Genomic DNA, 26,842 nt, shown 5'->3' on the forward strand with positions numbered 1-26,842 from the left:
GTAAAGAGAAGGCTGTATAAGGGTGTTGTGGTACCGACTGCATTATATGGGGCTGAAACATGGAATATGGGTGTAGCAGAGAGGAAAAGTTTGAATGTAATGGAGATGAGATGTCTGAGGAGTATGTGTGGAGTGACGCGTATGGATCGGGTGCGAAATGATGAAGTGCGAAGGAGAACTGGAGTTGTTCGGGAGATGGCTGGTAGAGTTGAGCAGAGGGTGTTGCAATGGTTTGGACATATGGAGAGAATGGATAATGAGCGATTGGTGAAAAAGATAACTAGATCTGATGTGAGAGGTGTAAGGCTGAGAGGAAGACCACGAATAGGATGGATGGACAGTGTGAAGAGAGCGCTGGATGCGAGAGGGATGTCTGTTGAGCAAGGAAGAGTGGCTGTGCGTGACAGAAATAAATGGAGAGAAATTGTGAATGAATAAGTGATGACGCAGCCCTGAGGGGATATTCTCCCGCATTTGGTCTGATCAGCTAGTCAGGTCAGGTGCGGGTAAGGGGATGGGTCTGTTATGATGTGGCAGGGGTAAACCAGTTCTGCTGTCGGGCCCTGCTGCGGATGTCACTGATTGCATTGCCCAGTTGACCCTTGTGCGGTGTGGTGCGGTGAGGATCTGTCCGTTCTCCCCTTTGGGGCTAAGATGCAAATGAATGTGTTTGAATGGATGAGTAAATGGAGAGTGAGTCGTCCTGTCTCGGCTACCTCCCTTTCCTTGGGGGAAGCAGCCTAGGTATGTAGATAGATAGATAGTATCTTCCTGATGCACGCCCTTCTCAATCTTAATTTTCTCTGAGTCCTTATGTAATTTAACTGTAGCAGTTCCCTCTTTATATATGTTTTCGAGCAGTTTTACAGTGTTCTCATTCACTCCTTGTTCTCGCAATGAATTTATAATTGCTGTGTGCTCCACTTAGTGAAAAGCCTTTTTGTAATCAACAAAACCTAAGCACAGTGGTTTATTATATTCTGTAGTTTTCTCAATTAGCTGATTCATTGTGTGCAGATGATCAGTGGTCGAATACCCGCATCGGAATCCTGCCTGTTCACGAAGTTGGTTTTCCTCCAAATTTGTAGCTATTCTGTTTGTAAGGACTCTAGTGAAAAGTTTGTAAATGACTGATAGCAAGCTAATGGGTCGATAGTTATTAAGGTCTTTTGAGTCGCCTTTTTTATAAAGTAGAATAACAATTGCATTACACCATGTTTTGGGAATTTTCTTCTGTTTTATACTTTGGGTAAATAAGTGAGCAAGCCTATTTTGTACTTCTGCTCCTGCATCCAACAGTAAATCAGCTACTATTCCATCTTCTCCCGGAGTCTTCCCTCTTTTCATATTTTTAAGAGAAATATTTACTTCGTCTGGTGTTATCTCAAGTATTTCACTTGTGTCAACAGAAAAGTTAGCTATTGGTACTACTGTCTTTGATGCATACAGTTCATTGTAAAATTCTTCAACTCGCTTCAGCATCATATCTCTGCATTTAATGGCTTCACCGTTTTTGTCTATTAGTGATGTAATTTGTTGCATTCCAAGTGCCATCTTATTTCGGACCTGTTTCGGACTTTTTCCTTTTTTGATGGTTTCTTTGATTTGATCCGTGTTTCTCTTTCTTTTTTCTTCTCTTTGTCTTTTGTTGATAAGCTTATTTAATTCCGCTCGTTCTATTTCATCTTTCTTTGTTTTTACTTTCATTACCTTTCTCTTTTTCATAAGCTCAAGTGTCGTCTCTGAATACTTCCCGGCTTTGGTTGTAATAGGTTTTCCTACTACATCCGCTGATTATTTTAGGACTTTTGGTAGTCTGTTATTCAACTCATCAGTGTCACATTCAGCATAACTGAGAGCCTGAAATCTGTTCCTTATTTCCAACTGAAAAGCAGCTTTGTTTTCGCTGACTTTTATTGGGCCTATCATTTTGTCTTTAATCATCATCTTTCTTTCACTTTTGAAATTGAATCTTGCTGTGCAACCCACCATTCTATGGTCACTTCCAATATTTACTTTGTTGATAACTGTGACGTTTGTGATTGTGTTATTCTTATTTGCTATAATGAAGTCGATTTCATTCTTTGTTTCTCCATTTGGGCTTCTCCAGGTCCACTTTCTCCCTGTTCTTTTGTGAAAGAAATTGTTCAATATTCTCATGTTAAACATTTCTGCAAAGTTTACCAACATTTCTCCTCTTTCGTTCCTTTCTCCCACTCCATATTTTCCCATACATGCTTCTCCATTTTTTGATTTTCCAACTTTTGCATTGAAGTCTCCCATGAGTATATTATAGGTGGTCTTTTCTTCTTCCATAATCTGGGAGATGTCATCATAGAATGTTTCAATTTCTTCATCTGAGCTCTGAGAAGTTGGTGCATATATATATATATATATATATATATATATATATATTAGCGATACTTTCGTGCTGTGGGAAGCGGAATCTAATGATGGCCAGCAAAACCAGAGTGATGATGTACATGATTTATTATTGGTGACATTTCGGTTTCATAACACAAACCATCTTCAGACCTACAACAAAAATAAAAACACACAAAAAATAGAAAATAAGCCAGTATATAATTTTATCATCTTCCACAGAATAAAATAACAGGGAACAGAGCAGGTCATATGAAATAAATTACAATACAACAATTTACCAGCTAAAAACAGAGCAACTGTGTAGAGGAGTCGTGTGAGCCAAGGGATGGTCGTAGCTCTGCTGTTAGTAGAGACTCCGCTATAAGTCTAGTCAAGTCATCTCGTGCAGTGAACAAAATTCGAAAGTTCTGGTTATTTATAGGGTGACTTTCCGAATCTGAATGATTTCGAACTGCAGAAAATGATGGTTTCGAGATTGGGAGTCCAGTCCTATGAGACCTTCCCTGATGCTCGGCAATCCTGGTAGCTAGATGGCGCTTAGTTTGACCAATATAGAATGCATTACAGCACCCACACTGAAATCGATACACCACCGAGGACTGCAGGGCATCCAGGACACGGTCTTTGAACATAAAACACTGAGACAGGATTTGGGGAGATTTACCTCAACGATATCTGCGGATAAAAGTCGTGCATTAGTTTGATTATCCTGTTACGTAAAAAATTTGATTTTGGACCTAAATACTGTACTGAAAAATAAACTAGCTTTCTCAACCGTGTGAATTTTTTTTTTTCAAAGTATTGGTTCTTAATTTAGTTAGCTGTATTCCAATATACTTATCTACAAATTTAGTTGGGAATCCATTGTGGTACAGGGTTTTCCTCAGAAACTGAAGCTCATTATGTAGAGAAAAATGTGAGGAGCATAAATTATAGGCCCTAGTCACCAGAGTTAGGAATAAATTACGTTTATATTGGAGGGAAACGTTTGAGTTAAATTTAGTAGTTAATCCTGTATATGTAGGTTTCCTGTATACAACGTCAGTATACAGGAAACCTACATATACAGGATTAACTACTAAATTTAACTCAAACGTTCCCCTCCAATATAAACGTAATTTATTCCTAACTCTGGTGACTAGGGCCTATAATTTATGCTCCTCATATTTTTCTCTACATAATGAGCTTCAGTTTCTGAGGAAAACCCTGTACCACAATGGATTCCCAACTAAATTTGTAGATAAGTATATTGGAATACAGCTAACTAAATTAAGAACCAATACTTTGAAAAAAAAATTCACACGGTTGAGAAAGCTAAAGTTTATTTTTCAGTACAGTATTTAGGTCCTAAATCAAATTTTTTACGTAACAGGATAATCAAACTAATGCACGACTTTTATCCGCAGATATCGTTGAGGGTGGTGTTTAAATCTCCCCAAATCCTGTCTGTGTTTTATGTTCAAAGACCGTGTCCCGGATGCCCTGCAGTCCTCGGTGGTGTATCGATTTCAGTGTGGGTGCTGTAATGCATCCTATATTGGTCAAACTAAGCGCCATCTAGCTACCAGGATTGCCGAGCATCAGGGAAGGTCTCATAGGACAGGACTCCCAATCTCGAAACCATCATTTTCTGCAGTTCGAAATCATTCAGATTCGGAAAGTCACCCTATAAATAACCAGAACTTTCGAATTTTGTTCACTGCACGAGATGACTTGTCTAGACTTATAGCGGAGTCTCTACTAACGGCAGAGCTATGACCATCCCTTGGCTCACACGACTCCTCTACACAGTTGCTCTGTTTTTAGCTGGTAAATTGTTGTATTGTAATTTATTTCATATGACCTGCTCTGTTCCCTGTTATTTTATTCTGTGGAAGATGATAAAATTATATACTGGCTTATTTTCTATTTGTTGTGTGTTTTTATTTTTGTTGTAGGTCTGAAGATGGTTTGTGTTATGAAACCGAAACGTCACCAATAATAAATCATGTACATCATCACTCTGGTTTTGCTGGCCATCATTATATATATATATATATATATATATATATATATATATATATATACAGTAATCCCTCCAATATCCAATGTAATAGAGCCAAAGGCATGTCCGGATAGTGATCCTGTTCGGATATTGGGCCCCAGCCTCCTGGACTTGTACTTATGGACCCTAACTCAGAAAAACACCTATACAACTCCCTCAGGACATGCATTGCACCTATTTAATACCCAAATCACACCAATAAGGCACATATAAGACTGAAATAAATGCAAAAGAACCATAAAATGAGGTTTTAGAGGTGACTTTATACAATATTAAACATTCTGGGTACTTTTTTTTTTTTTTTTTTTTTTTTTTTTTTTTTTAATGCGAGGAAGAAGGAACCAAAGGCCATGAGCCCGCAGTAACAGTTCCCTCCAAGAGAAAAACAAAATACAATACAATAGAGAGCCAAATTCAAGATCCGATCATTTTGAGATGCCTGAACACACTACGTTTGAAAGACTGGAGATCATAGGCAGAAGGAAATACAGACAGAGGGAGACAGTTCCAGAGCTGACCTGTTGCATAAATGAAAGACTGAGAGTAACGGTTAACTCTTGCATTAGAGAGTTGGACAGAAAAGGGATGAGAGTTTGCTGCCAGACAGGTGCTACGCGCCCGTCGTAGAGGTGGAGGAATGCAAGCAGACAGTTCAGAGGAGCAGTGACCATTAAAGTAGCGATAGAAAAGAGATAAAGATGCAACAGTGCGGCGAAGAGACAGAGGTTGAAGGGAGTCAGTAAGAGGAGGAGAGTTAATGAGACGAAAAGCCTTTGACTCCACCCTATTGAGAAGAGCTGTATGTGGGGAGCCTCCCCACACATGAGAGTTGTACTCCACACAGGGGCGGATAAAACCCTTGTATAGAGTCAACAATTGTGCAGGGAGTAAAGAAAGAGCGGAGTCGGCTTAGCACACCCAATCTCTTGGAAGCAGATTTTACAAGAGATGTAACATGATCTTTCCAAGATAAGTCCCGAGTAAATGAAACCCCAAGCATGTTCAAGGATGATGCAGGATTAATCTGAATATTATTAAACATTAGTGGGTATACCTGTGGAAGATTTTGTCGGGTTGATAGGTGTAAGAACTGAGTCTTAGATGCATTAAAGACAACCATATTATTTTTACCCCAGTCAGAGATATGAGCCAAGTCAGACATTAGGTGTGCCATAGCCTCATCCCTTGTTTCTTGAAGTAACTGTTGAGATGGGCGTTGCGGGAACCGAATGGAAAGGTGAAGGGTGGAGTCATCAGCGTATGAGTGGATAGGGTTAGATGTACAGCTTAGAAGATCATTGATGAATAAAAGGAAGAGAGTTGGTGATAGGACAGAGCCCTGAGGAACACCACTGTTGATAGATCTAGGAGAAGAACGATGGCCGTCTACGACAGCAGCTATAGAACGACCAGAAAGGAAGCTAGCGATGAAGGCACAGATAGAAGGATAGAAACCGTAGGAGGAGCAGTTTGGAAATTAAAGATTTATGCCAGACTCGATCGAAAGCCTTTGAGATGTCAAGTGCAATGGCAAAGCTTTCGCCAAAGTCCCGAAAGGAGGATGACCAGGAGTCTGAAAGGTAGGTGAGAAGATCGCCAGTGGAGCGTCCCTGACGGAACCCATACTGACGATCGGAAAGAAGGTTGTGATAGGAAAGATGCCTTAAAATTTTTCTATTAAGAATTGACTCGAAAACTTTTGAAATACAGGACGTTAAAGCAATTGAACGATAGTTGGAGGGTTGGGAGTGGTCACCCTTCTTTGGGACTGGCTGAATGAGAGCAAACTTCCAGCAAGAAGGAAAGGTACAAGTTGACAGACAAAGGCGAAATAGTTTGCCTAGGCAGGGTGTAAGCAGAGAAGCACAGTTTTTGAGAACAACAAGAGGGACCCCATCAGGCCCATATGGCTTGTTAGTACTGAGGCCAGTAATGGCAGAAAATACATCAACTGAAGAAATTTTAATGTCAGCCATGAGGAAGTCAGAGGGGGGAAGTGATGGAGGAACAGCACCGGAATCGTCTAAGGTGGAATTGGAGGAGAAAGTCTGTGCGAAGAGATCTGCTTTATCAGTAGAAGAAATAGCTACAGAACCATCAGAGTAGAAAAGAGGAGGGAAGGATGATGAGGTAAAGTTGTTAGAAAGATTTTTGGCAAGGTGCCAGAAGGAGCGGGAAGAATTCGAGTTGGAGAGTTGAGAGCATTTAGTATGGATGAAATTATTTTTAGTAGAGCGAAGAACAGACTTAGCACGATTCTGGGCAGAAACGTAAAGATTATGTGATTCAGGGGTGGCTTGGCTCTGGTACCTTTTGTAGGCCTTCTCCTTGTTGCGGACAGCATTAGAACAAGCGTGATTAAACCAAGGCTTTCTTGCGTTAGTCAAAGGATATGAGAAAGGAATGTATGCTTCCATGCCCGAGAGAATAACCTCCGTAATGCGCAAGGCACACTCAGATGGCTCACGGCCATGGAAGCAATAATCATTTCAGGGAAAATCAAAGAAGTACTGCCTGAGGGCCTCCCAGTCCGCGGCTCCAAAATGCCAGAGACGACGTTTCCCTGGAGGGTCCGCAGGCCGTACTGAAGCGATAGGACAGGTTAAGGTAATAAGGTTGTGATCGGAGGAGCCCAACGGAGAGAAAAGATTAACAGAGTAAGCAGAAGGATTAGTTGTGAGGAAGAGGTCAAGTATGTTGGAGCTCTCTCCAAGGCGGTCAGGGATACGGGTAGGGTGCTGTACAAGCTGCTCTAGGTCATTAAGGATAGAAAAGATGTAGGCTTGTTCACCAGGTGGATCCGTGAAAGGAGAGGAGAGCCAAAGGTGGTGGTGAACATTGAAATCTCCAAGAATGGAGATTTCAGAGAAAGGAGAAATGGACAGAATGTGTTCCATCGTAGAAGTAAGATAGTCGAAGAATTTTTGATAGTCAGTAGAATTAGGGGATAAGTAAACAGCACAGATATATTTAGTCAGAGAATGACAGGAAAGCCGAAGCCAGAGAGTGGAGAATTCAGAAGAATCAAGTTCAGGAACACGAGAGCAAGATAAGTCGTTGCGTATGTATACACAACAGCCACCTTTGGCTTTGAAATGAGTATAGAGAAAGTAGGAGGATACAGAAAAGGGTTTGCTATCAGCTGCCTCAGACAGCTGAGTCTCCGTTAGAAAAAGAAGGTGAGGTTTAGAGGAGGAGAGGTGGTGTTCAACAGAGCGAAAGTTAGATGAAAGGCCGCGAATGTTGCAGAAATGAAGAAGAAGAGAGTCAGACAGTTGTTCCAGGCACCTCGAGTCGTCACCGGGAGAGGGGCAGATGGCGGGGGCATTTATGGTCCCCCCCCCTGGGGACTCCGAGGCTGGGTGAATTGACGCCATTTTGGTGAATTTTGAATAGGAAGTGTAGTGTGTACTGTGCATGTAGTCCCTGGCTCCTGGTCTTGTTTGAACCGCCAGTTTGCAGTCCACAGTTAATCCTCTGCACTCTAAATTCTAATTTCTTAACACTGCACAACACTGTAAATTCCCGTGTGTTCTAGTGGTGAAGTATTGCAGTTTATTCACTGTTTATTTACAAAAAACAAGCACCTGTGGCTTGCACTGCTATAAGCATCTGCTCTGGATCGGAGTTAGGCTGTGACTGTTGATGATGGCGGGGTAACAGAGTTGCCAGATCGCAATGGCCACATTACCAAACTCCTCAATTTTCATTACCATTTTTAACTTTCATTACCAAATTTGTAAAGCTAGCATCTATTCTTCACTAATTATATACACAAGTGGAAATGCATGTAATCACTCTTCTTATAATTAACAGCATGTTATTATCACGCTATATAGGCTACCAAATTACTCAGAGAGAGCAAACAATCCACCATCTCCATCCTGTGTATCCTCATATATGTGAAAAATCCATTTGGTAATGCATTATTCTGATTCATTACCAAACGAATTTTTCATTACCAAATTGGCCCACACTTGGTAATGAAAAATACCAAATGGCAACCCTGACAGGGGAGGGGGGAAGGGGGAGGAAGGAAGGGGTGAAGGGACCATGGTGTAACAGCTGTTCGGCGCCACGCGGCAATTTCAAATTACGGGTGGGGAAAAAAGTCGGATTTTTTCCTAATTTTTTGCGGTTTTTGGCCCATTTTGGGAATATTGGATCCCGGGACGATTATGTCCGGTTACTGGCAATGTTCGGATATTGGGCGTTCAGATATTAGAGGGATTTCTATATGTATATGTATAGTATATACATATAATTATAATATATATATATATATATATATATATATGTTCATTTATTGCCAGACGCCATGTATCCCAAACGGGGTGGCCAAGGGCTTAGAGTTAATTGTTTTACAGGGAGGGGCACTAATCCTCCACCAACCCCACTTGACACGCAGGGATGCCAACAGCATCTGGTGTTCCCAGCCGGTCACCCATCCAAGTACTAACCAGACCCAACGTTGCTTAACTTCGCTGATCGGATGGGAAGCGGTATACTCAACGTGGTATAGTATATATATATATATATATATATATGTATAGTATATATATTTATATGTATAGTATATATATATGTGTATAGTATATTTTCATTCATTCATTGCCAGACACCATGTATCCCAAACGGGGTGGCCAAGGGCTTAGAGTTAATTGTTTTTACAGGGAGGGGCACTTAATCCTCCACCAACCCCACTTGACACGTAGGGAGAATGTTATGCCAACAGCATCTGGTGTTCCCAGGCGGTCACCCATCCAAGTACTAACCAGACCCAACGTTGCTTAACTTCGCTGATCGGACAGGAAGTGGTGTACTCAACGTGGTATAGTATATACAGTATATATATATATATATATATATATATATATATATATATACTGGCATGTATATATATATATATATATATATATATATATATACAGTGCTTGTCAGAAGTATCAAGCGCCTATGTCAGGGCGCGCAATACTTTCGGCAAAAAACGAATCACCATTATTTGGTACTAAAAATTGAGCCAGATGTTTGGGCTGCTAACATGACATCACGGCAACTTGAGGCCTTGCTGCACACTGGTTGGCTGCAACCTCAGTTGCCTACGGGCTGCGTGAGAGAGGAACTCCGCCACTCCTACCTCTCTTGTTGCGCCATTTTTTACCTAGTGTCCCGCAGTGTTTTGGCTTTCGCCACTTTGTTATGGCCCCTACCTGTGAACTTTCAAGTGAAATCATATCACAGATCATTGCTCTAAAGGCGGCAGGCCACCCCACGAAGGAAAGTAGTGATTTGGTTGGTGTGGCTCGATGGACAGTGCGGAGGTGGTGTGCCCGTTTTCGAGTGGAAAATAGTGGTGATGTTCCTACAAAGAAACCACGGTCTGGTAGGCCCAGGAAAACTTCCCCGAGGTCTGTTAATGAGGTAGAACATGTAGTGGAGTCTAATCCTCATGTGAGTGCAAGGAAAATTAAGGAGAGCAACCCGTAAGTGTTTGGTGAGGTTTCAGTGTGCACGGTGTCTTGAAGAGTCCATGAACTTGGTTACACAAGTCACAGGCTTGTGAGAAAGCCTCTTCTCTCTAGCAACCAGCGACTTCGTAGGCTTGCCTTTGCAAACAAGTACCTTAACTGGGGTGAGGACCAATGGTTGTCAGTGTTGTGGTCTGATGAGGCAACATTTAGTATTACCTGTAATCGAGGAGCGCGCGTGTACCGGCGCAAAAGTAGTGACCTGCTTGACCCCTGTTACGTGGAGAGCACAGTTAAATACCCTGATTCACTTATGGTATGGGGTTGTTTCTCTGGGAAGGGTTTGGGGAAGCTTGTTGTGCTTCCCAAGAACTGCAGAGTGAATCAGGACGTTTACCTGGAGCTTCTTTGTGATCATTTACTTGAGTCCTTCGAGCTCACAGGTGCACGAGTGTTTCAGCAGGACGGTGCACCTGCTCATAAAGCCAAATTGGTCACCAACTGGCTTCTTGACTGCGAGGTCTCCTTCGTGAAAGACTGGCCAGGCAATAGCCCAGACCTCAACCCGATAGAAAACCTCTGGTACCTTGTAAAGAAGAATCTCCAAGGGAAGGACGTGAGCTCTCTCCCTAAGCTGAAAGCAGCCATTTGTGAGTCCTGGGCAAAAATACCACCCCAGCACCTGAGGAACCTCGCCCTTTCACTTCCACAACATCTCAGGTCCATGAAGAAGAGCAAAGGATACCCTACCAAGCATTAAAGGTAAATATAATGCATTATTATATGTTTTTTCAATGTTGAAAGGTTTGTTTTGTAGGAGGGACACAGGGTGCACGATACTTCTGACGAGGACTGTATATATATATATATATATATATATATATATGTGTGTGTGTGTGTGTGTGTGTGTGTGAGTGTGTGTGTACGTAATCCCTCTACTATCCGGACGCCCACTTTCCAGACTCCTCACTTACCGGACATTGTGAGCCTGGACCTTCGGAACCCAAAAATGGCCAAGAAAAGAAAAAAATCCCCCCCAAATCCGAATTCTTCCTACCTGTAATTTGAAATTGCCGTGCGGCGCCGAACAGGCCAGCTGTGTTTACACACGACCCCTTCACCCCTTCCTTCCTCCCCCCTCACCAGTTACCGCCTAACTGCCATCATGAGTAGATGCTCATCGCAGTGGATGCTGCACGTGCTCGTTTTTGTGAATAAACTGCAATACCTTGCCACTAGACCACATGGGAATTTACAGTGTTGTGCAGCGTTAAGAAATTAGAATTTAGAATGCAAAGGATTAACTGTGGAGTGCAAACTGGCTGTTGAAACTGGCATGGTGCAATTAAGAACAGAATGTGCAGTGTTAAACAACTATAACTCACAGTGCAAAGAATCAAGTGCAGCACAGCACTGGATTACTGTACATGCTTCAAGAGCATTTTCATCACTGCCAAAGCCTTAGAGAATGCAGCCACAGGCGTGCTGTAAGTAGTTCGTACACTGCTAAATATTTTCCATACTCGCTTCTAATTCCTCATTCTGTGGTTCCTTTTCATTTATTTCATGCTTTATGTCCATTATTGGTGTGAATAGGGTCTTAAATAGGTTTAAATAGGTGCTATGCATGTCCGGTAGGGAGTTATTTAGGTGGCTTTCAAAGTTTGGCTGGGTTAGGGTCCCTAGGTACCAATCCAGCAGTCAGGGGCCCTCTTTCTGGACGGGACCACTTTCCGGATATGCCTTTGGCTCTGTTACATCAGGTAGTGGGGGGATTACTTATACAGTAATCCCTCCAATATCCGATGTAAAAGAGCCAAAGACATGTCCGGATAGTGGTCCAGTCCGGATATTGGGCCCCAGCCTCCTGGACTTCTACTTATGGACCGTAACTCAGAAAAACACCTATACAACTCCCTCTGGACATGCATTGCACCTATTTAAGATCCAAATCACACCAATAAGGCACATAAAAGACTGAAATAAATGCAAAAGAACCATAAAATGAGGTTTTAGAGGTGACTTTATACAATTTTAAACATTCTGGGTACTTACAAGTCCCTGGCTCCTGGACTGGTTTGAACCGCCAGTTTGCAGTCGACAGTTAATCCTCTGCACTCTAAATTCCAATTTCTTAACACTGCACAACACTGGAAATTCCGGTGTGTTCTAGTGGCGAAGTATTGCAGTTTGTTCACTGTTTATTCACAAAAAACGAGCACCTGTGGCTTGCATTGCTATAAGCATCTGCTCTCGATCGGAGTTAGGCAGTGACTGTTGATGATGACAGGGTAACAGAGTTGCCAGATCGCAACGGCCACATTTCCAAACTCCTCAATTTTCATTACCAAATTCGTAAAGCTAGCATCTGTTCTTCACTAATTATATACACAAGTGGAAATACATGTAATCACTCTTCTTATAATTAACAGCATGTTGATTATTATCACGCAATATAGGCTACCAAATTAGTCAGAGAGAGCAAACAATCCACCATCTCCATCCTGTGTATCCTCATGCATGTGAAAAATCTGTTTGGTATTGTATTATTCTGATTCATTACCAAACAAATTTTTCATTACCAAATTGGCCCACATTTGGTAATGAAAAATACCAAATGGCAACCCTGACAGGAGAGGGAGGAGGGGGGAGGAAGGGGTGAAGGGACCATGGTGTAACAGCTGTTCGGCGCCATGCGGCAATTTCAAATATTGGGTGGGAAAAAAGTCGGATTTTTTTCGAATTTTTTGCGGTTTTTGGCCCATTTTGGGAATATTGGATCCCGGGATGAAAATGTCCGGTTATTGGAGATGTTCGGAAATTGGGCGTCCTGACATTACAGGGATTATTGTATATGTAGTATGTATACTGTATATATTATATATATATATATATATATAGATAGATAGATAGATATATATATATATATATAGATAGATAGATATATATATATATATATATATATATATATATAGATATATATATATATATATATATATATATATATATATATATATATATATGTACATAGAGTATATATATACAGTATATATGATGATACAAATGCATGGTCCAGTGAGCATGAAGCAGGTCCCAGTAATAATGTTTGACCCAAAACAGTTATCCTCCAACAAGAGGGAGCTTAGGTGTAACAGAACCAAAATTACGTATCAATGATGATAATATTAAACCAGGAATATGTAATGATACAGAGTGTAATGGAGACATCTTCTATTTTTAGTGCAGTTGTGAGATACTATATATGCAAAGATTTTTTGGTACTGGGTGCAGAAAACATACAAACCAGCAAATGCTTGCTTAGAAGAGTAAAGTATTGAAATGCATTAAATAACAGCATGACTTGTGCTGTACAGAACTCTTGGTACGGTGCCATTAATTGTATGTAAGACTTTCGTACCCTCCAAAACAAAATAAAGTGCAAATGATAGCCTTGACTGAAGGTGTCATTCATTATAATACTGTATTGCCCACCACAAAACCTAACCTAATCACACAAAATCACCTTAGCGGACTAAGACTCCCATTGGACCTAACCTGACCAAATTAGATACAGTATTGACCTAGGACTATGTAGTGACAAGCCAAATGGTTTCCTGTAAGCTGGACCCCATTTACAACACTGGATGGTAACCATATAACCAACCCATATGTGTTCCCTCGTGTCAACAAATGGGCTGGCAGAGGGTTAGTTCCCCTCCTCGTAAAATCACAGACTCAAAGACCTTCTGGGATTAGGGCATCTGGAAGTAGATAGATAGACTAACTCAGACTGTCACTAAATGTAACCATCATATTTTGACATACTGTAGTGCTGCCTGTGAACAAAACCCAGTGGAACCTATACAGTTTGAAGTAAATGAGCCTGTAATTGGCTCCTGAGCACATAGCATATATGTATATATATATATATATCCCTACGTCAAGTGGGGTTGGTGGAGGATTAGTGCCCCTCCCTGTAAAACAATTAACTCTAAGCCCTTGGCCACCCCGTCTGGGATACATGGCGTCTGGCAATGAATGAATGAATGAAATATATATATATACAGTATATATATATATATATATATATATATATTCCGGATTTCGGATTTCATGGACATGGGCTGAGGACGGGCAGTATTATCAAATGCCTGACATATGCCCGTGCAAGCCCGGGATTCTCACAAAAGTCTGGCCATTATTCCCTCATATAAAACTATACGCAGTCAGCTGCACAACACAGTATAATTTTAACAAGGTTTAGACTCGAAAAAGGCCATTTGTAACACACACAAAAAGATATTTTCATTCATGAAAAGCATCATGGCCACCTTCCTGCTTCACTCCACCGGTTCTATCCAACTTGTGACATCATTTATATTATTCCAGTATGTACTGCATTTATGTTATGTTTATGTTATTGTGTCAGTGTTATTATTTTATGTACTGTGTGTGTTAGTTATATTGGTATAGGTAGCCTACATTCCAGAATGCTCTAGAGTATATATATATATATATATATATATATAAGAGGGGTGTGTGAGTTGGGAGCGGGGCAGTGAAATGGCGGGGGACTGGGCGACGTGGAGGCGATTTGTTTGTGGCCACCCCGAACGGGATTGAGGCGTCTGGCAATAGATAGCTATATATATATATATATATATATATATATATATATATATGGCTGCATAAAGTATATTTTTTCTATCATTATATATTGAAAATTATCATAAAATACCATAGCAAAAAGGTATTAAGAAAATGTTTGCAGCCAAACCTGACAAATTCAAGACATCCTAGTTTTACAGACTTTCTTTGGTGTTAGCCCTAACCTTACCTAATATTACATCACTAGAATAAAAAAGGTTTGATATGTGAACACATTTATAGTGGTTTTTGCATTTATGTATTGATTTCCTTCATCTGACGGGAAAGAAACAAGAGACAATACCTGTATTGTAAACCCTTAAGTATTGGATGTTTGTTCATTGCCATGATAATGTGACAGTCATCGCTTCAGCTATCAGTTTATTATGAGTGGGAAAAAACGGTAAGAAAAAGATGGAGAAATGAGTGAAGAGAAAATTGTTATTTTTCAAGTTAATAATTGAAATGTTAGATTTAGTTGATACAGTACTTATTTCCAGTTTCAGTACCCTGTAGTAGTAGTTGATCCATAGGCAGTCTAGCCGAACAGCCCCGAGTTCCTAAGGAAGGCCATGGCCGTGACCGGGCTTTCCCAGAGAGCTCTCAAGGAGTGTATGTTGTGTTGTTGGTGCAGATGATTGTGTGCAATGCGGTCTTCCATAATGTGCTTAATAGTATGCGGGGCTGTGTTGCATCCTGGAAAGCCATCAGCGACGGAGTCATCTGGCCTTTTCTGATAACCCAAGAGGACTGGATGATGCCCACATCTCAGCCTGGCCAGGTGGACCCTGTCCTCATGAGGGAGATAGGATTCAGAAGGGTGGATATCAGGAGGCTGTTTATGCAGCTGTGTGTTGTCTTTAAGTGACTGGATGGAGCGGCGAGTGATTAGAGTATGGATGTGCTTCTGGAAGCTGGTTTGAGGCAGGCGAGGGGGGAGAGATGACAGTATTTGTGTATGATATCGTGTACTGGGTGTTGTTTTGATGTTCCTTGGTGTGTGTGTGGATGTGCTGCTATGTAGTGTAGTGGATGGTGTGGGTTTGTGAGGGCTGCGGCGAGAATCTGGGTGCCTCTCATGTCTGGATGATCCTTGACTTTGAAGACTTTGGTTTTTTGGTGTAGGCAGTCTGTGGGTGTAGTAGCTGTGCAGCCTGTGATTATTTTTAGTGCCTTGTTCTGCATGGTCTGTTGAGTGTTGTAGTGTGTTTTTGTGAGGTAAGAAGCCCAAACAGGGCATGCATAATTCATCACTGAATGTATGTGATGTTTGTATACTGTGGTGGTGGTGGTTTCTTTGTTGTGTCCAAATGTTGTATGGGCAAGTGACCCTAGGTGTTAAATCTTGGTGTTTATTAATCTGTAATGTTTGTGGTGTGTTGTTTAAATGACATTGATGTATGTTACACCAAGGATTTTGCTGTGTGTGTGTGTGTGTGTGTGTGTGTGTGTGTGTGTGTGTGTGTGTGTGTGTGTGTGTGTGTGTGTGGTAGGGGAGTGTTGTTTATGGTGAGGTGTTGAATGTGACTGTGTTCTGCTGTCCAGTTTGTGAGAAGGGTCACTGTAGCTTGGTTGGGGCTATTTTGAGCCTATTTGTGCTGAACCATTTGTGTAGTGTGTTAAGGTAAGGTTGGAGGATGTGTGCGGCTGTGTTTGTGTTTTGATATGTACACATAAGTGTTACATTGTCCGCTTAGGAAGCTATGTGTATTTGTTGGGCTGTGGGGTGTGGGTATGTCGTGCTTGTGTAGGTTAAAGAGAGTTGGGGACAAAACAGATCCTTGGGGGACGCTGATTGTGAAGTTTCTGGTGTTCGATGACTGACCGGCAGTTGTTACATGTACAGTACACATCTGCCTGCTAAAAAGTTTGCCAGCCATCTTTTTATGTCATTGTGCATGTTTGTGTTGAATATTTTGTTTTTGAGGTTGTGGCAGGGGATGGCATTAAAAGCTTTGCTAATGTCTAGTGTGACTAGGAGTGTTCTGTGTGGTGGCCCAGCTGAATTGATGCCATCAAAAACTCTCAGTGTAAGGTCTGTAAGACGAGTGTTTGTTTGTGGAGTGTATTGGCCTAAAACCATGTTTTGGAGGAGCTAGGAGGATGTGTGGTGTAACTAGTTGTAGTACCAGTCATTCAGTGACTTAGGAGGGGGTGCAGAGGAGTGTGATGGGGCGGTGTGAGGAAGGTAACGTGAGGTCTTTGTTGGGTTTGGGGATAGTGATGATAGTGCCATGCTTCCAGATGTTGGGTATTATGTTGTGTGAGTAGCTGTAGTTTGATATGTTGTTGAGTGCTTGTATGTCTTGTGGTCCAAGGTGTTTAAGGTGAATGTTGCTTATGTTGTCTGGTCCACAGGCAGATGAATGCTTAAGGTTGCCAGTGGTGTGCTTTGTCTGGTCGTAAGTGAAAGGTGCAACGTCTGGGTCTGTGGGAAACTGTCTCTTGCATCAGATGACACGTCTGTTGTCGCGATGGAGTTTAGATGGCTGACATGTGAAAGTGATTGATGAGAGTGCTTGTTGCTTGTTTGAGGGTATGGTTTCTGTTGTTGTGTTGGCAGCATGTGATTGTGTAGTGTTGCTGCTGGAGAGTGTGATGCTGTTTAGTGTTTTGTAGAGTTTGCTGGTGTTTGTTTTGTGGTCAGGTGTTTGGAGATAATTATTCCAAGTTAGTGTTTGCTGTTCTGATATTTTATTGTTTATTTGAGTGTTGGGTTCTTGTATTTGTTGTACAGTGTCCTGTATATGTTGAGGAGTGTCGTAGTGTGTCGCGTTGACTGATAAGGCCTGAATTTCTAGTGTGAATTGGGGTTGTGTCTTTCTGTTGCCTCTAGGGATGTGGCTTTTGTCTGCATTCTGAATAATTGTATTGAAAGTGTGCACTACAGTGTTGATGTTTGTGATGGATGTACTGTTTAATGTTTCAAAGTGTTGTTCTGTTCAGTTGTGAAAGTCTTGCAGTTGGCTCTCATATAATTAATGTATGTGTGTCTGTGGCCAGCTGGGGTGATTCTGGTTTTGGTAGTGATGATGATTGGAAGGTGGTCAGAGCCAAGGGTTTTGACCACTCTCCAGGAGGTTGTGGGGGTGAGGTTTGGGGAGCAAAAGGTGATGTCTGGGGATGATGGGAGGAAGAGGGCTTGGTGTGGGATATGGGTATGTTGATGGAGATTATTGAGTATGAAAATATTATCTGGTTGGGATTGTAGTACTAGCCCTCTGTCTGTGTCAGGGTTGTTGACATGCCAGGCCGACGCCTTGGCATTGAAATCACCACCTAGGATGATGGGTGTGTACCCTGTAGTTTGTCTTGTATCCTTTGTTATTTCAAATACCCCTCTTCCATCTGTGTCTTGCCATCTCTAGCTGTCTTATTCTTCATCCGTTCATCCATCCTTCCATTATTTCCTCTCCCCCCGTCCTTTCTTTTTTCTCATCTCACTTTCCAGCCTGACTTAACTTCTACACTCCTCTTCCTTCTCCCCTTCCCACAACTCCTCTCTCCTATCCTCTCCTTGTGATCTTGTGCATTTTCCCATTTTCTCATATCCTTCCCTCTTCCTGTCCAACTTCCATCCATTTCCTATTGTTTTATTTAGCTCTCCTCTCCCTGCTCCCTGTACCCCTTTCTCCTATCCTTCCCTCATCCTTTCCAATTTCCATCCTTTTCTCCACCCCGTTATGTATTTTTTTCTTCCTTTCCCCTTCCCCCAGTTTCATATCTCACGCCCCCTTCCTTCTCCCTGACACCAGTTTCTTCACCAATTTTCCTTATCCCCAGTCCTGTCTTCTTCATTTTGTCTTGCATTCTGACATTGCTAGGCGTTAACCTCTTCAATGCAATGCCATGTTTTATAGATTTGTTTTTATCTCCAGACATTTGTATTCATCCATTTGGAGGCCTTTCGTAATGAAGGCTGTTTCTAACCACTCTAACCTCTCTAGTTCAGAATGTCTGTCCAGAGCTGAATAAAATTTCCTGGAGATAACAAGGTGAAAATAATGAGCTGTTGGCTTGAAAGTGCCAGTATGGACTGGAGTATAGACCTGTAGATACATTTTCAGTGCTCCCAAGTTAGGATGAAGCATTCTTGAAGGAGTGCTGAAAAAAAACGTCTTTGAGAAAGATAGAATTTGTAAGTCAGATATCTTCCCTACCATGCTCTCAGGCGTTCCACCTCTTACCTCCTGCACTTCCTTCAAAGAGATGAGATAGCCATATTAAGAAGCCATATGTGATATCAGAAAAGTGCTTAGCAGAATCATTTCAGCTGAGTTATCTTGTTATGATAATTGAAGGTGGTAAAGAGTGTGTGGGTTTGGATGATGTTTGGTTGAGACTCGGAGAAAGAGAGTTGGGAGGCTAGGAACAAGAGTTGGGGTGTGTGTGTGGGAGAAAAGGGTGAAGGTATTGCTTTGACTCAACAAACCTGCAGCCTGGAAACAGCTGACTGATTCTACTTGAGCAGACCGTGGTTCCAGTACACCTAGAGATGAGATTTCTATCTGAGCTTCATTACAGTATAATACATATACTGTACAGGCAGTCTTTGGAATGAATAAGACTCCCCCTCCCCCCTACCTAATTCAGTGAATTGTACACAACTAATAGAGAAGCTTCATAGATATCTTAGGGGCTTTAATTAGCAATTTCTCTTTAATTAATGAGATTTTAACAAGGGATTCCTGTACCATAATACCTCCAGTGCACATTATTCAGAATTTGTCCATATAGTACAACATCATATAATATCATTTTTGTCCACAGGTGCTACTCTGGTATTTGAGGTTGAGCTTATCTCGATTGGTGACGCTCCCCCGGTGGTCAACGTCTTCAAGCAGATTGATGGCGACAATGATGAACACCTATCTAAAGAGGAGGTGAGGCTGAAAGGAGTTTTGTTTTGTATTTTATAGTGTGTGTGTGTGTGTGTGTGTGTATATATATACAGTATATATATATATATATATATATATATATATATATATGTGTATATATATATATATATATATATATATATATATATATATATATATATATATATATAAATATAATATATATATATATATATATATACTGGAGCGTGTAGCATTTTATGACCGGATGCCCTTCCTGATGTCTACCAATGACCCTTGGGTGGATTCGATCCTCCGACCCTTCGGTCAGAGCGGTGCGCTCTAACCCACTGAGCCACGGCTGATATATATATATATATATATATATATATATATATATATATATATACACACAGTAATCACTCCAATATCGATATATATATATATATATACAGTAATCACTCCAATATCCGACGTAATAGAGCCATAGGTAGGTCCGGATATTGGTTCTGTCCGGATATTGGACCCCAGCTTATGGATTTGTACTTATGGACCCTAACTCAGAGAAACACCTATACAACTCCCTCTGGACATGCATAGCACCTATTTAAGACCCAAATCACACCAATAAGGCACATAAATGACTGAAATAAATACAAAAGAAACATAAAATGAGGGTTTAGAAGTAGGTTCATACAACAATAAACATTCTGGTGACTGGCTTCTGGACTGGTACTTATGGACCCTAACCTAGCCTAACTCAGAAAAACACCTTCCTACTGCATATGCATAGCTCCTAACACCCTATTCACACCAATAAAGGACATTAAAGAGTGAAATGAGGTAAGTATAGTATGGAAAAAAGTACAGTATGAAACATTCTTATGTCCGGATAGTTGGGATGTTCCGATATTGGGCATCCGGATATTAGAGTGATTACTGTATATATATATATATATATATATATATATATATATATATATATATATATATACACACACACACACACACACACACACACACACACACACACAGTCACTACTCGTTTTATGATGATTCGGTTTATGATAATTCCACCTCAAAATCCGATTTATGATAAATTTCCCGCTATAATGATTTTGCCATCGGTAAAGCAAGGTGACCGTCGCTTGTCTCAGGCAAGATGGTGGCCCCGGCATGCAGCGCATTGTTATGGTTCAGGTCCTGCCACCCCTTCAAAGCCCTGTCTTTTCAACTTGTTCTTGTGTGCTCCCCTGTTATCATCACCTCTCAGCCAAACATCGTACTACAGTAGACATCGTGTAGCATCAGGCCAACTTTACGCAAATGTGATTACTGTACTGTATTGCGTTGTTGCAACAATTTACTGTACATGAGTAATCCAGTCTGTACTGGTGTGATAATTTCTACTGGTGAATTACTGTACAGTACTGTGGATTTGTGTGCCTGGTGGTAAGGTCAGTGCCATTGTAGGCCCCAGTGCTATGGTTGGTGCAGGTATGGGCCCCAGTGCTGCAGTTGGTGCAGGTATGGGCCCCAGTGCTAAGGGAGGTGCAGGTATGGGCCCCAGTGCTAAGGGAGGTGCAGGTATGGGCCCCAGTGCTAAGGATGGTGCAGTTATGGGCCCCAGTGCTTAGGTTGGTGTTGCGGGTGGTGCAGGTGGATGCCACAGTGCTATAGGAGGTGGTAAGAAGCGTCGGGCGAGTGAGGGCAATGATGGGCTGTCTAAGAGGGTGAGGCGTTCACTCTCCCTAGATGTTAAGTTGGACATTGTTAGGAGGAACAGGAATGGCCAAGGCCCCAGCAAGATTGCCAATTCCCACAAGCTCCCCCAGTCGACTGTCTCAACTGTCCTGAAAAATATGGCGGCTGTACGTGCAGCAAGTGAGACTTCATCCACAATGGGGGCCAAGAGGATCACCAAGGTCAGGGATTCCTGTATGGAGGAGATGGAGCGCCTCCTGCAGCTGTGGGTGGAGGACAAGACTTGATGAAAGGCACCGCTCTCAATGTCCATCACCACCACCAAGGCCCTTTCACTGTGGGAGACGATGAGAGAGAAGGCTGTGGAGAAGCCAAAGGATGATTTTAAGGCCAGTCCTGGGTGGTTTGTCGGCTTCAAGAACTGGGCTGGCCTTAAGGGACTGATCGTGCACGGCGAGGCAGCGAGTGCAGACGTTGAGACCGCCACCAGTTTCCCCACCCTGCTGCAACAGCGAATCACCAGAGGGGGCTATAGCCCCAAACAGGTGATTAGCTTTGATGAAACTGGGCTATTTTGGAAAAGGATGTCAAAGAAAACCTACATCTTTCAAGAGGAGAAGAAGGCGCCAGGTTTCAAGGCATCAAAGGATAGAGTTACACTTCTGTTTGGGGCTAATGCCGAGGGAGACCTAAAGCTGAAGCCCCTGATGGTGTATCACTGGGAGAACCCAAGGGCCTTGGCTGGGTTTGTCAAGGAAAAGCTGGGGGTTATTTGGAAAGCCAACCCAAAAGCCTGGCTTACCATCAGCCTCTGCCAGAACTACATCACTGGCTATCTGTTGGGGACGCTGAAGGAGTATGCCTCCCGTTGCAACTTGGCCAGTTGGTTCCTTCTCTTGGTGGACAATGCCCCCAGCCACCCTCCAGGCATGCAGGAATGGGCGGACAACATTGAAGTGATGTTTTTACTGCCAAACACCACCTCTATCCTACAACCAATGGATCAGGGTGTGATTGCTGCCATCAAGGCACGTTACCTCTGCCTCACCATGGAGCAATTGGTGCGGGCCATAGATACAGACGCTGAGGTGACGGTGAGGGGTTTTTGGGAGGATACAACATCAAGGCAGCCATCAACAACATCGTGCTGGCATGGAAGGAGGTGACGCCACAGATACTCAACTCTGCTTGGAAAAAAGTTTGGCCTGATTGTGTGTACTCCTTCCCTGGCTTTTCCTCTCACACTCCAGCTTCATCTGTTGAGGATATCCATGGGCAGATTCTGTCCCTGTCTCATAGGGCAGGCTTCCATGAGGTTGATGAGGAAGATGTCATAGAACTGCTACAGAGCCACTCAGAAGAACTGTCAAATGAGGAGCTCCTCCAAATTCAAGAACAGAGGGCACATGAGGCAGAGCACGAACCAGAGTTACAGCCACGGCGTGAACTGTCAGTCACCTTCCTTACACAGTTCATTAATGGCATTGACGAGTTTATGGAGCAAATGGGAGAACGTGACCTGATTTCCACTAGGAGTTCCCCTGCCCGTTACCAGGTCAATCAGGCATTAGGTGTATCGTGAGCACTTTGACCGACGTTGGAGGCAAGCCTCACAGACCAGCATCACCGCCTTCTTCAAGCCAGCTGCCATTAGACCCCCCACCAGCTGCTCGACTGCCTCACCAACCTTACCAATCAGCACTCACCTGGATTCCCCTCCTCCTAACCTGTTCCTGTCTGACTCAGAGGCTGACCACTAGTGCCTGTAAGCACAGGCTGTCCCCCAGCCTCGGGGGTGATGACTTGGAGACGGCTTGGACCAACACAGGAAGGAATGATGGTGGGTTGTCATTTATGGTTCAGTCTTGGTTAGGTGACTTTGGGAAGTTGAGTTGACGTAACCCCCCTTTTATCATGAGTTTCAATCTCCCAATTTACGATAAAATCGGTATACGATAAGGTATGACCTGACCTAACCCTATCGTAAAATGAGTAGTGACTGTGTGTGTGTGTGTGTATATATATATATATATATATATATATACAGTATATATATATTTCATCATTCATCATCCAAACCTACGTTGGCTCATGAGGAGCGTAGGAGCCTGGGGCTAGGCAAATTGGTCCTGACATTTAAGATGAGAGGGACCAGCCTCACTCATCCTTGAGTGGCATTACATGAGCAATAAACCCCAACCAGCCCTTGGATATAAACCTTCACCGGTTCAATCTGATTGGAGCTCCGTAATTACCCACTAAACCACCAGGTGCCAAAATTTGGTTATATGGTTACCACCCAGCATAGTAAATGGTTTCCTGGTGTGCAGGAAACCATTTGGCTTGTCACTCAGTATGAGTCATCCACAGGCAGAAGGAAGAGGAAAGAATGAAGGAAAGAAAGACAAGAGGGAGTGTGTATATATACAGTATATAAATATATATATATATATATATATATATATATATCCATCCATCCATCCATCCATCCATCCAATCCTTCATTGCCCCATGAGGAGCTTAGGGGCCCAGGGCTAGGCAGTTGGTCCCGACATTTAAGATGAGAGTGACCAGCCTCATTCATCCCTGAGTGGCATTACATCAGCAATCAACCCCAACCATTCCTTGGATATCAACCTTCACCGGCTCAATCCGATTGGAGTGCGATAATTACCCACTAAACCACCAGGCACCAAAATTTGGTTATATGGTTACCACCCAGCGTAGTAAATGGTTTCCTGGTGTTCAGGAAACCATTTGGCTTGTCACTCATTGTAGAGTCACCCACAGGCAGAAGGAAGAGGAAAGAATGAAGGAAAGAAAGACAGAAGAGGGAGTGTAAAGTCATATATATATATATAGATAGATAGATAGATATAGTCCAGAGTAGGGCACTGAAAACTTGCTATTAAGTTCTATTGTTGCTTGCATAGATGATTTACCAGTTCCACCAATTTTGTTGTATGAAAAGCTTTGTGCTTCTTCTGGAACATACAGTAGAAGTCCGATTTTTCGGCATCTATGGGACCAGGCAAGTGCCGATATATCAAAATTGCCGAATTATCGAAAACCCTACCCACTCAGTACCTTATATGTTTCGGTGAACACTATAATCATTACTCATATCATTACAAATGTGTTTGGAGAGAGTACTGTATACTGTTTGATACTGTACAATACTGTAATGAATACAGTACTATAAAGTGGAAGCTCGATTATCCAGCTTTCGGTATATCCGGGCTGTGACCCACTGGTTCAGTGGTATAGTAATTCATAGAATTATCCGTACGATAGCTCCGGTTTAAACAGGAAGCATCCAGTTTCTAGGGAGAGAGGCATGGATAAACCAGAGAGGGTCTTGCTCACCCTGCCCCCACCCACACCTCCTGCTCACAACTCAATCACAAGGGTGGTAGGATGGAGTTTGGTGAGGCAACTGTTATTCCTGACGTAGCCTAACCTTGCTTAACTACTTAATAATTTAACCTAACCTGGGCTCCAGTTGGGAAATTGGGAAACTAAATCCACTTTTGAGTATGATGAGTTTCATCCATTATGCCCGAAGCAATCGTAGGTACGGCTTAAAGAACGTGATAAAAGAGAAAATCTTTCAGCAAGAGAAGGTAATTTACTACCCTCAAAATAGAAAAACACAGAAAACAAACTGGAGGAATATGAAGTGAATTGGTGAGGTCTTTAGGCTGTATGCTTAGACGAAAAGTAATGGGTTTCCTAGTTTTAGGGAACGAAATGAAACAAGAATGTCTGCTAATCAGAAAAAAAAAATACTCATCTCATGTGTTCTCGTAAGTTAGCATTGAGTTCTGCATTTTTCGTTAGGTATCGCGCCTCCCAACACATTTCGGACCAACAGAGCATTGTTATTTCTTCCTCTTACATTTACTGTTCACTCTTTTGTTCGTTCTTAAGTGTACTATATGTGTGAAAGAGAGAATTAATACAAACAATAATGCATTCCATTAACCCCATCATAGCTGTCAGCCTCGAACAATGCTTTACTGTACCGGTGTCAGGGATGTTGGGTTAGGGAGAGCTATAAAAAACTGCGAACAATTATGGGAAGGGAACGAAGGTCACTGGTATGTTTTCACGACCCTCCTCTACCATCTCAAACAGTCAGGCGGCCTGCCACTTCATCTCAGATGTTTTCGCCGATATGTTTAAATGCTAATGTAACATGCACCCTAATTATGAGTAAGTTTCTTCCAATATGCCGGAAACAAACGTAGGTAAGGCTTAAGGAACGTTATGATAATAAGAAAACAAACTAGAAAAATACAAAAACAAACTAGAGAATATGAATTGAATTGGTAAGGTTATTACGCTGTATGCTTGGACGAAAATTTAAGAGTTTCACAATTATAGGGGACGAAATGGAACAATTATGTTTACTAATAAGAAAAAATACTTTCATCTCAAGTGTTCTTGTAAGGTGGCATTCAGTTCCACATTCATTGTTCGATGTCGCTTCCCAACACATTTCGGACCGACAGAGCATACAGTTATTTCTGCTCCTTACAGTTAAGTGTACATTTATTGCACATTCTTTTGTTCGTTCGTGTATGTGTGAAAGAGAGTATTGATACAAACAATAATGTATTCCATTAACCCCTTATGGCTGTTAGCCTTGAACAATGCTTTACTGTACCGGTGTCAGTAACGTTAAGTTAGGGAGAGCCATAAAAACTGCGAACAATTATGGGAAGGGAACCAAGGTCACTGGTATGTTTATACGACCCTACTCTACAATCCCAAACAGCTGGGCGGTCCTTTCATCCCAGATGTTTTCGCCGATATGTTTAAATGCTAAAGTAACATGCACCCTAACTTTATGTTTAAATTCTAATGTAACATGCCCCCTAATTTTCTTTCACGAATCATAGCAAATCACAAGATGGGTTTAGGGAGGAGGGGCAAAAGCCAGGTGTACCAGACGAGTCTTTTCACATCTGTAAGAAAAAGAAATTGACTTTATAACTTTGAAAAAATGGTTTCAAGGTCTGCCACGGGAGTACACAAATTTCTGAACTCACGAACATTGAGTATTTGAGGGGGGTAAACATATGCTTTGCTGTAAGCAGTAAAAGCACCTTACCAAATCAGTTCATCCTGATAGTCTGTTATATTTTTCTGATTATTTCTGGGTTGGTAAATAAACATTTCTTGTTAAATCTTTCCCCGCTGTTTTTATCTGTTCTGGTGTGACGACTCTTTGATTCGTTAACGTAATGGCAGAAGACACTGTTCTAATCTAAGTGTTTAAACCTGGCCTAACCTAGCTTAACTGCACCTAATAATGTAACCTAACCTAATCTTCAGTTGGGAAGTTGGGAAACGAAGTCCACATTTGAGTACGATGAGTTTCGTCCATTGTGCTGGAAACAATCGTAGGTACAGCTTTAGAACGTGACGATACTAACAGGGAGGAAATCTTTCAGTAAGAAAACGTGATTTACCGAACTGAATATAGTCTGAAAAATACTGAAACAAGCTGGAGGAATATACATTGAACTGGAAAGGTCTTTCTGGTACTTAAGTGTACATTTACCGGTAAATAAATCAGTCTAACAGTACAGTACTTGTGTTTCCGCCGGATTAATCGTGCTTTCGGATTAATCAGGCACCCCTTAACACCATATAGCCCGGATAATCGGGCTATCTCTGTACATGAATATGAAAAATAAAGAAAGTAGTGAACATACTGTATAGAAATGTAATGGTACAGTAGGCCTATA

The 26,842-nt window shown here is 41.9% G+C and overlaps 1 protein-coding gene and 2 pseudogenes across 1 annotated transcript in view; 1 reads left to right on the forward strand and 2 right to left on the reverse strand.

The window, feature by feature from the left end:
- Window positions 1–26,842, forward strand: part of Fkbp14 (peptidyl-prolyl cis-trans isomerase Fkb14) — a 90,535-nt gene that overhangs the window by 41,623 nt on the left and 22,070 nt on the right. Inside the window, exon 3 of the mRNA XM_080286189.1 lies at window positions 19,315–19,427. Within this exon, the coding sequence (XP_080142315.1) occupies window positions 19,315–19,427 (113 nt within the window). The remainder of the gene's footprint in view (window positions 1–19,314; window positions 19,428–26,842) is intronic.
- Window positions 8,841–8,958, reverse strand: LOC145417639 (5S ribosomal RNA; annotated as a pseudogene).
- Window positions 9,156–9,273, reverse strand: LOC145417643 (5S ribosomal RNA; annotated as a pseudogene).

The sequence above is a fragment of the Coenobita brevimanus genome, chromosome 110, assembly GCF_032717465.1.
Source record: "Coenobita brevimanus isolate Jiangsu-jjx chromosome 110, ASM3271746v2, whole genome shotgun sequence".
NCBI lineage: Eukaryota > Metazoa > Arthropoda > Malacostraca > Decapoda > Coenobitidae > Coenobita > Coenobita brevimanus.